This window comes from Nipponia nippon, unplaced genomic scaffold (genome assembly GCF_047370975.1).
Source record: "Nipponia nippon isolate SJK-2023a ecotype South Korea unplaced genomic scaffold, ASM4737097v1 scaffold_9, whole genome shotgun sequence".
In the NCBI taxonomy this organism is placed as follows: domain Eukaryota; kingdom Metazoa; phylum Chordata; class Aves; order Pelecaniformes; family Threskiornithidae; genus Nipponia; species Nipponia nippon.
In genome coordinates, this window is record NW_028262413.1 from 37,530,451 (window position 1) to 37,542,098 (window position 11,648).

Below are 11,648 nucleotides of genomic sequence, written 5' to 3' on the forward strand. Positions count from 1 at the left end.
TCAGATGTAAACTGATCAGTCGTGCACACTTTGGTTTTTTAACCGTGACAGAGTATGGCTTAGGAAGTCAGTCCTTTTTAATTGTAAAAAATATGGCCGCCTGAAGTGCACAGATTGCGATCAGTTCCTGCGCTCTTCTAAAATCACAGCCTCCATAGCTCTTTGGCATGTCCTATTAATTCAGATTTTATTTATGTGGAGCTAACATACAGGCTGTGATGTAGCAAGGAGATTCCAGCATAGATACAATTTTTGGAAATATCATGTGTGCTCTGCTGTCTCTTATTACATAGAGATGGTTAGTTGGACTACCCATCCAAACAGAAGAGATACAAGAGGGTTTCTCTATTACCAGGGGCATTTGGTGTTGAAATCAGGTCAATCATTTCATTATTTTCGGCTAGGACTTACGGAGTACAGAGGTGTTTGCTGTTCTGAAGATAATTTTACCTGAACAGTACATTGCCAGAGAGGAAAAAGCAAACTATAAAGTTTTAAACGCAAACGTAATTTTCTGAAATAAAATGCTGCCCGTAACCAACCAATAGCTAACGTAATGGTACCAGCCTTTAACCGATACTAGTTCGGTAAATGCCCACAAAGGAGTCTGAAAATAACATGCAGCCGCTCTTTCCCACTCGAGACCTGCCTGAAAGGATTGCTTTCGCATCGAGAGAAAGCCAGTGTCAAGGTAGCAAATTCTCCCCTACGCTGAGTGACTCTCCTGGGAGCGAATGCTGTCGAGGACACAGCTCAGATCTTTTGGCCAGCAGCCAGCAGCCAGAGCGCCCATTCTGGTTGCCAATTCATAACATGACGAGCACAACACAACCCCAGAGATTTTTAAGGTAATCTGGCCAGTAGAGCATTGCTCTACCAAAGGGTGGTCTCCAAATCAATCACAGCCTTTGGCAAGTCTGTTGCCTTACAATTGAAACCAGACATGTTTTCAGTTCATTCTTTGGGTTACTACTGTTCAATGGTGATTTACAAGAGAGTGTGAGCTATGGCAATGTCTCACGCAACTTTAGATATTCCCTAAACGAATGCACATTTAGAAATCTCCTTGCTCTAAAACAATGGCTTATAAGAAAAGAATATTTAAAGAGAAACCATCCTTAAAAATAGGCCAAGCTGCTTTTCTTCAACATTCAGAAATACTGAGGCATCGCTCTGCAAAACATGGTGCAAGTAACTTCAGCAGCAACAAAATCCAGTGGGGTAAAACACACCTCTAAATGGGAGGCCAAAATACGCTCTTCCTGTGTGACACTCTCAGGATGAGGATTCTGGGGGGCACTCAGTTTCCTCATTTCTGTCCTGGTTTGAAAGGCTTTCAGAGGCCTGTTCAAAAGACAGCAACACAGGGTTTCTCAGTAGCAGGCTGCATTGAATTACAAAATAAGTATCACCAGAAACAATATCACCAGTAGCAGAATACTGCTATGTTCACTGCTTCTCTATCATTTTAGACTACTTTTGTCTCTCTCAGCACTGTATTTTCAGCATTTACAGTTGTGATTTACACTTACTCTGGAGAAATACAAAGGGATTATACAGATGCTGATGAAGTTTTAGTCTGTAAGGGTTGCAATCTGGAGTATACATACGAGAGACTTAATACTGGACACAATTTTATTTCCCGTCTTTCAAGAAAGATTTCTACATATACTTGCAAATGTAGATTGCTGAAATCATCAGAAGTGGTTCCAGAACTTGGCTGTCTTCACAGAACAGCCAAGTGGGAATTCCGTGTGTCTGGGTCAGATAGCAAGTTGTGTTTTCAATACAGGGCTTGTCTCTCTTCTCCTTTTACCTCTATTGGAGTGTTTCATCAGCCATTTTAGAAAGCAAGAGAGACCAGAAGCTGAAGTGAGGAGAGAGACCTTGCTCTGAAGGAGAACTTACATGTAGAAAGAAAATGAGGGATGTTCTGAGGTGCTGTAACAAGAACGTGCTTGAGTTGTGATGAAATAAGGAAACATGCTGCAGTAGGTGCTCCAGATGGAGAATAAAGTCCACTTAGCTAATATTTACCACCCAAACAGCTCAAGTAAACCAATTTAATAATAAATTATGTCATGCATGCTTCTGGTGAACAATACTTCCTCAACAGCAGCCATGATACTAAAGCAAACAGAACTATATTAGGAGAGAAAAACAATGAACTACAACATGAGCTTGGGAAAGGCAGATCAATTCTCTGATGTTAGCTGCAAATCAGACCCTCCTGTGAATAGGAGTAGCTTGAGGAGCCTTTAACCACAGCCATCCCCTTTCTTTTTATGCCCCACTGTTCAGGCTTGGTCAAGGTCTCTACCCCAGCAGCCACACAGGTTTGGGCCCCCCCGCCCCTTCCCAGAGGAACTGCTTTTTCATGGCGCAATAGAAAAATTTTAGCCAAAATCCTTGCACTAGCCTTTGCTCTTAGTAGGTCAATACTAAGCAGTACCTGTCTGGGTTTGACGTCTCTTCACATCCATCCAGGCAGCATTGACACGCTGGTTGGCAACATGCACCAAAAATAAACCCTGAAAACCAAACTGAAAGCACCTGTGCTCTTCACTGTACCCTTAATCTAGTATTATTTACAGTCAGGGTGCGCCTGCATCACTGTGAAAATATTTGAGAGGGCTTCCTTACCTATGCACCAGGAAATATGGATAATAGCATTTTTGTTAACCTCAGTTTAAAAAAAAAAAAAAAAAAATTGTGGTTGGCCTTTTTTTTGTGGTTTGGTGGTTGTTTTTGTAGTTTTGTTTTTGTTTCCCCCCCCCAAGAAAAGGTCCATCCGCACAGTTACATAATTGATGCAGACTTGGCCTGGAGCAGTCGCGCACACAACACCCTGGGCCAGCGGGTGCTGGCGGACGGCTGCCTGCAGGGCGCTGGGTACCTTGCTGGTGTTCTCATGACTCAGTTTTGCTGGTATTTGAAAACCTGAAAGCTTTAGATTAATGCCCTGATGCATGTTGCTGCTAACTCTTGAACCTGTGGCTTGCCTCTGCAAAGTAAAAGGAGAGAGTGGGTCTGTTCAGTGACACAGCAACGAACCAGAGCACGTGCATGAAGTTATCAACGTGAAAAAAGTGTGTACATTGTATTTTGATCACTTCTTAATACTATTTTATTAGGGCTTTTAAAGAAGATGTAGGCGAGCTTTTGCAGAAGACTTTTAGCCTAGAGAGTTCTAATATAAAATATGAATTACTAAATAAATAGAATTCTACTATGGTTTTGTATTTCCTTTTGTAGTGAATATTAATGGATAACTGTAGTACTTAATATTTTCATTCTGTTTAGTTTCCACCTTTAAGTTATACCAGCGTGCAAAGCATGTGTATAGTGAAGCTGCCAGAGTGCTGGAATTTAAGAAGATATGCAACGAAGCACCTGCCAATGCAATCCAGCTGCTGGGAGAATTAATGAACCAGAGCTACATCAGCTGCAGGGAGATGTACGAATGCAGCTGTCCTGAACTGGATCGGCTGGTAGACATCTGCCTGTAAGTTCTGACCACAAGGAAGAGTAATCGCCTGTTGAGAATATCGTTTGAATTGATGAGAAAATATGACATCGTTGGCTATTGCAATTTTAAAATGAAAGTATTCTTGTCTCTTATTACAAAATTAATCTCCTGCAGGAACATTACATGGTCAATTGTTTCCCTACTGACATCTGTGTAATACTTTCAGATGAAAGCTGCAGTTTATGGCTTTATTACAGACTTTGCTTTTGGACTGACTCATCATCACAAGTGTTACGTTAGACTGTTGGCTATTCTTTTTTTAATTTGTAGAAGTCATAACTGGTTTTCTTAAAACATCATCTGAGTTGTTCTATTTGAACTCTGATACTTTTTGTATATTTCTTAACCATTTCAGAACTGCTGCCATGGGAATTCCAGGGCATAAGCAAACTGTTCTACATTCTTAGGTTGCGTTGGAATCATAATGGTATATTGTGAAATGCTATTGCTATTTTTTTAAATTCAAAAAATATGTTGTCTAGGGTATCAGATGGGTTGGACAGTATTTCACCATTTAAAAGATGAGTGTCTTAACTGTTATAATGGCTAACACTCTGCTCCTGCTCTCCGCATGGTATGTCTGAGCTTTCTCCACATTATTCAGTCTCAATCAGTGCCCCAGCCTCATTGTTGTAGTTGTACACATTTCAGTCCCTCTTAATTTCCATTTTTATGGTACAGTTAATCATAGGACAGACACCTTATGCTAGCTTTGATCTAAGTTCAGTGCCTATAGAAGGAATTCGGTGGTTGGTGATCATTTTAACAGTGGCTTGGGGGAATAAACAGCTGCCCACCTGAGCTTTCCCACCACTCCTCCATCCCTGCCTCTGCCCCAGCCACCTTCTCCCAGCCGCTTCCCTCATTCACTTCATCATGGCTGCTGGTGATGCCCCCTTCATGCTTCTGCTCATCTGTTTTGGTTCCTGCTTCTCCTTGGAGAAGGGCGTGCTTAGTCTGGGAAGCTCTGCCCTGCCAGAAGGGAAATGTAAGGTGCCGTAAGCGTTTGCAGGCCTGAGGTCAAGAAATGTTGTTTCACTATCTTTTAGAAGCAAATACTCTATAAAAAGTATCCCATCCTCTCTCCATATATCTTTCAGTCTTGAAGAAAACAGAAACTGTTTCAATTTGAAGCTAAAAGAATACCTTACCACCTATAAATGAAAGTTACAAAAATATTTCTTTACCTGCAACTGGCTTTTTTTTTAACTAAGAAATTAATCTGACTTATAATGAAAATATGAATTTTACAAACATGCAATTTTCCATATGCTTTCTTACTTCTATATTCATGCGGATTTTGTAAGTTGTAACACCCGTTTGTTGGGTTTGTAAATTGATAGAGTATGATACAGATAATTATTCAGGTTAGTCTGATTTCTTCTGCAGACAAGACAGAACGGCCTCTGAGCCAGAAAACTACAAACTTAAAAACTGAACAGAAGACTTTTGGACATTTACAGATTATTTTGCATATGGGATACACATGCTGTTTTGTGATAAAACACAGAGAAGCCCCAATAGCCATTGGACAGTCTGATAGTAATTTAGCAACACAATTTTTGTTCCTCCTCTTGGGAGCCAATCCAGTACGTAACTCACAGGCTATGTTCAGTTTATTGTATCACATAATGATCACATAATAGAATAAGCTACGACAGTACTCAGCCAGGCAATTCCACCATGGTTGTCCCAGCTACTCAAAGGGAACTGCTGATCTGTGTGTGAGAGGGGAGAACTGTCTCCAGAGTTAGCTGAAGACAAAAACCATCCTCTACTGAATTATCAAAAATCTTGGGCTACAAAGTCTTGATCCAGTGCAAGGCATCAGCACTGCCTGTTCTGTGACACAACTGACAGAGGAAAGGCCTTAAAACTTAACATCTGCATTATTTTTAGGTACAGTAACTACCCCATGTTGATGCCTCAGTCACTAGCATCTGATGACTGAACTTTGCAAAAGCGACTCGCCATTTTAAGTGTCTTCACTTTGGGTATCCAGCTTGAACCATACTGGTAGGGCCTGTTCTCAGAAATGCTGGGAGAAAATGATCCTGGTTCAAGTAGGGGAAAACAAGTAGGTATAAACTGATAAGGTCTGCACAACAGCGTGGAGTTACCTGCGCCACATTTAAATCAGCTAGCATGGATGCTGGCAAGAGTCTATTGCAGCACGCAGCTCAGCATGGGGATGGAAATTCTCTGTTTCTCATTTATGCTGAGCTCTGTGCTTTCACAGCTAGACAGCTGCTGCTCTCTGCGCTGGCCCGGGTATCGTGACACTGACTTGCAGGCAGTAGCACAGACACAGCCACAGAACCCGAAGGAAAGGAGTACACAGTTAGGGTTTTACTAAATTAAATTAAAATTCATCAGAGCATTTCAGTTCCAGGGACCAAAATATAAATAGTGAAGGAAAAAAGTGATGTGTGTGCCCATGTTACACCAGATTTCTAATTTACCAGCAGAAGAGCCCACAGCTAATATGATGAGCATAGCTAAGCACCACAGTGGAGTGTCATTTGTGTGAAACAATTTCTAACTGGTGTATTACAATTATTTAATCTGGGTTTTTTTTATTACATTCATTGCACAGAAACAAGTAAATTATTTGTTCATTGTTCTATACGGTCTTGTCCTATCAAGAGTATCTCCTAAGAAATATACCTTTCTTCTTTAGAAGTTTGATATTCTTTAATGTTTTTCTGATTCTGTGATGAGATTTCTGAAAGCGTATAGCTATCCTAGATGAATGCAGCTCCAGCCGGCATCTAATTTTTGGAAACTATTGGAAAAAAAGTCTTAACTTTTCTCAAGTTATACATTAAAAAAACTAAGTGACATAAAATCACTAGTCACTCTAGGAAAACTTGGCTGATGTGATTATAGAAATGGCCAGGAACTACATAAATTACATTCTTTACTTACAATGATATACAGCTGCCCTGTAACTTTAAAAGGCCTTTCCAAAAATACATTCCACAGAATTGCCCGAGTCTACTGCTGCTCTCTCCTTACAAGGTTTAAACTGTGAAGAATAATCTGCATATCCAGATGTTTTCTGTTTTGCCTAGATCTTTATGTTTTACGGTACAACCTCTGCCAAGAAAGAAAGGGATCCATACTTGCTGTGGTTTGTAGTGCTGAAAACTATAACCACTAGTTGGTCAGCTGTTTGGTTTTTTTTTTTCTTTTTGCAAAGACAGAAGACTTGTACTTTCTCTAAACTATCTCATGCTGTTAATAGCTCTTTTACCTGTTTTTAAAGTCTTTTAAAGTAAGTAACGCAGAAGATTTACTAAACAATTAAAGGAACAAAAAATTGGATCCGACCTCCTGAATTCGTTAAGTACTTTTGAAAATCTCTCAGAATCCTTGAGTGTTGCAAAAAACTTACTTTCATTCCCTTACTCTCCATCTTTTACTGGTATAAACCCTGACAATTTTTGTGTTACCAGCCATGCCCCTTACAGTTGAAGATAGCTGAATCCTCTCTGATCACTTTGAAAAGATACAGTTTTTACGTTACACCCAGCTGCATTATGGTAGCTGAGACAACTCTGCATTTTATCAGGACTCTTATCACCGATGTTTTTCTTAAAGCCGCAAAGCCTGGAGTCACGGCACAATTTGAAAATTCAACAAAACAAAAAACCACCTTACAAAAAGAAGCTTACAGCTCTTTCAGAGCCAGAAAGGCTTAAAGATGCTATTCGAACGCACACTAAGCTACAAAACAGAATAATACCCCCCCCCCCCATTTATATATTTAAATCTCATCACGTTAACTCCATGCTTTCTGAATAGCTGGTTCATAATTTTGAGTATTTGGAATTAAGAATATTGCTCTGATTTTTTCACCTCTTACAGCACAATTATTTTTAAAATGAGGTACTGCGATGCCTTACCTATCGCTTTCATATACCAAACCATGGGACTATGGGACTTCCATTTTTATTCTTTCCTTTGCTACAGTGCTCATGTTTTTACTCTCATTTACACACACGCCCTTCCTCATAAGATAATTCTCTTTTTACCCAGTGAACACTGGAACAAGATATATAAACTGTTCAGGAAGGAGAGGCCAGAACCCAGGACTGGGAGCTGAGTGCCCCCAACACTGGACTACAGATACGTTCTCCTTCTTGGTGCTCCGTCTCTCCCTCTATGAGTTGTCCTCACAGCTGCAGCCCAGCCCAGGCGGTGCACAGGGCACCTTCCCACATGTTAAATCCACGTCACCCACTGCGTGGGCGAGCGCTCCCTCCACAATATTATTATTGTCTGCTCACGCTCCTCTTCATAAACGCACAATTTTAGATGCCAGTGCGCAAGGAGAGAGTGCCTGGCTGCGAATCCCGCTTGCCAGAGGAGCCTAGCTTAGGACTGAACTGATTAAGACTCGAAAAAGACAGTTTCAGACCTGTATCAAAGTTAACTTCCTCGCGTTTTGACCTAGATGCCTCCCATGCACCGCATCTCCAGTAGATGTGGAATTAGGTGCTCACTTCTGAATTCTGGTATAGTTTCCAGGTGTTCCAGCACTGCCCATCAAAAGGCCAAGTTCCTCAGCGTTAAGCCCAAAATGTCTAATCGTATCACCACATTGGAAACTGTTAGCCACAGTATTTTGAAACACAGTGACTTCAGCTCTGAAACAGGCATATTTTCTGTCTACATTATGCTTTATTTCAACTAAGTATTTTAAAATGACTCAGTAAAAATGAGGCATGAGCATGACCACAGAGAATTATGAAATCAATAAAAGGTTCAGAACAATTCTGAAGGGATTTCAGTTGCCTACCAAAATAAAAGCCAGACACCATCTGAAACACGAAGTTCTGACTGAGGTAACAGACCAAATGGGTACAGGCAGTTGATTTAGCAGACTTTGAAAAGTGGATTGGGCCTTATAAAGTCGATGGAAATTTCCCTGTTGATTGCAATTGAGACTGGATTGGATCCTTCTCGTTTCGGAGGTTGCTCCGTGGACCAGAAACGATAAAAATTGCGTCAGAGAATGAGTGGCTTACAGGAATAATAATACTAATAATAAGTAAAATAAAACACCAACAGGAAATAAAGAATGAACATAAAATCGAGTCAATATGAAGGGTGGCACCACACAGACACACTGAAGAAAGTGTTTCTGTTCAAGACGAGATGTAAGCTTGTTTAGAATCAAACACATATGTAAGTACTTGCTTGAAATATGACCTAAACCCCTACTAACCCAGCAGTGTACCAGATTCATTTAACATAAAATGCACATATGAAAAATTACCACAGCCTACTCAGAATGAGCTGTCATTTTCCAATATGTTACTCACATGATGCCCTCGCTCCTTCAAACACATTCTAGGACTGGTAAATCTCTCCATGCATGGATACTGGAAACATATCAAAAGTATTTGTTTGCAAATCGGATCAGATCTCTCATGAGAATAAGATTTCAAATGAGTTTTCTAAATCATCCTGTTCTGACTAGGTTAGAAAAGCCCCAAAGAAATTTATTACGTGGTATTTTCCAACTTTTTCTGAATCTAAATAAAGATCAGGAACACAGGTAAGCAAACTAATGAAAATAATTCTGCTAAATTCTAACGAGATGGCATCTGAATCTTGCTGAGTAACGGCATGGGATTTGCTGTAGGACATTCTAGCAGGCCAGTATCTTGAGGCTGGGAATGGTTTATATTTTGGATGTCATTTATTTGTCATTGTTCTTTCTATTCACCCTCCTTATTAAGAGCATTTTTTTCTTTTGGAACTAAATTCTTACTTTACCTCTACTGCTGTAAATCTGCGAAGTTCATGAGGTTCCTCTAAAGAGAGAGACCTAACCCTGTCCATTCAGCATAGCCAGATGTTTGAGCGCAGTGACTCTGGATGACTTTTTAAGTGTTTCTGAACTCTCCTTTTCTTGACTGGCACGCTCAGCAGTCCTGCAGAAGCCTGTGAATCTTCAGCATGTTTTAGATCGGTCCTGGAAGAATAGAGCTATTTGTCTTTGCCACATTAGAAAATGGCTTGCATGCCTACATCCTGTGCAATTAGTTTATGAACCCTCTTTTGTTATTTTTGTCATGTATTTCTGTTTTCACTTCTGATGTCTTATGAATGTTGCTAACACAATTCCTTTCTTCTCCTGCTTTCTTCATCTCAGCTGTGCTGTGATCCTTAAAACAGCTGATGCTGAAGCATTATAGAAGAGGGTGACTTTTGGAACTGACAGAAATGACTATATTGCAGTTCAAAGCATCGGTATTTTTTTGGTCCAAAATGGGAACTGCAGATTGCTGTAATTTCCCATACAACCAAGTGAACTTCAGAAAAATCAGACGACATAGATGTGTTTTGAGTAAAGTATTCACTAGTTTTCTATAGGAATTTTATATATGACGAATTACCCCTTTTTTGGTTTATTTTACATGATTTTTTTTCTGTTATTTTGTTTTAGGCAATTTGGGGCCATCGGGTCACGTCTGACTGGAGCTGGATGGGGTGGCTGCACAGTGTCAATGGTGCCAACTGACAAGCTGAATACTTTCCTAAAAAATGTAAAAGCAGCTTATTACCAAACTGATGTCCAAAGGTTAGCATTGCAGAATAACAGTCTGTTTGCTACCAAACCTGGGAGAGGAGCTTTGGTTTTTGTTGAGGCCTAAAGAACGTAAAAAATTTTAAAGAAGCTATGTAGGGCATTTGGAACTGGCAGTCCTTCCCATGCCACAGTAAATGAATGCCTTTTCTGGTTTTTATTGTAATGAGCAGTTGCTATTATCAAAATACATTTCTGAAGAAGCGATTAAAAGAAAACTCTTACATTATAAAAATCTTTTTTTTTTTCATACTAAAAATATCTTTCAGTGTAAACTTTGATTTACAAAACTTATTGACACGGAACAGTGGAATTGAAATAAAGATGCTACTTTGTTACCGTGGATCTCTCTTCTCTTCTGTTTACTGTCATAAAAGCAAGAGCAGGTGGAGCAGTGAGCTGTTTCTTTGTAGGGTAGGAACCCTGCGATGTCTGCAGGGCGGCTCAGTGCCGACTGTCTTTGGGTGCTGGATATTCTTTAGAGTGTCCTGTAGAAATGGAAGATTAAACTGAAGCATTCAAAAAATTGGAAGGAACTTGCTAAATATTAGAAATTTTATACTCCCCTCAAACAGGATTATTACTGTTGTGATTAATGATAATATTGGAGGAGCACCTGCAGGCCAAGTCAAATGTTAGGAATACGTTATGTTAAGCAGGAAAACTTCCCTTCGAGCTATGTTTCTTATGTATCCTTGTGCAAGGGTCACTTGGTATGAAAGTTTCAACAGAAATGAATGCTGTCTGGGAGCTGTACGATGTGACAACATACTCCCCTACGTAAATGAACAAATAATGAGGCAAAGTTTGGTTTTGAGTTGTCCAAACACCATATTCTAATTGTTGAATTCTAGCTGTGCTTCTACAAGGTAGAGCATTTGCATTTTTATGCAAAACTGTTACAAAGGATTAAATATAACCCATTGACCATGTAAAAAAGCAATTAAAATCTATAAGGAATAATTAAGGAGATAATTCACTCAGTTGTACTAAGCAAAAGTAAATAGGTACGACCAAGAGCAAACATCACTGACGTATTATTGACAAACTCCCATCTTCCTCCCGCCCTACACTCCTGACAATCTCAAGGTTGTAACTGCAAGGCATTGGATGTACAGCATCCACAATTCATAACAAGCAGAAGTGATTGCGATTGCAGAAGGAGGTGACTGTACATCAAGATACCCCACCGATGTCCTAACCCTGCTTCCAAGTGGAAAATTAGGTTCCTGTGCCCTCTCTCACAGCACACAAACGTCCGCTTCTCTGATGCCTACAGTGAAAACCGAAGAGAAGTTTTGCTAAGTGTCATAACCCTCGCAGCCATAAAAGGCGTAGCAAGATCTGTCCCTGTGCACGTTTTTGTGACGCTAAGCACAAGTTAACGTCCTGAAGTCTGCATCAAATTAGAGAGCTCTCAGAAGAGATCCTCTGTACATTACCCATGCTAATTCGGGCCAAACCCAAATTCTTAGAGGCTACTAATTCTGTGAGAGAACTCTGCCAAATTTGAACACA

General features: G+C 40.1%; 1 protein-coding gene across 2 annotated transcripts in view; it reads left to right on the top strand.

The window, feature by feature from the left end:
- GALK2 (galactokinase 2) overlaps nucleotides 1–10,473 on the top strand; it is a 50,503-nt gene extending 40,030 nt beyond the window's left edge. For both annotated transcript variants that reach the window (XM_087744732.1, XM_087744731.1), the window contains 2 exons: nucleotides 3,304–3,505; nucleotides 9,990–10,473. In XM_087744732.1, the coding sequence (XP_087600858.1) occupies nucleotides 3,304–3,505; nucleotides 9,990–10,197 (410 nt within the window). In that variant the 3' untranslated portion in view covers nucleotides 10,198–10,473. The remainder of the gene's footprint in view (nucleotides 1–3,303; nucleotides 3,506–9,989) is intronic.
- The last annotated feature ends 1,175 nt before the right edge of the window (nucleotides 10,474–11,648 follow it).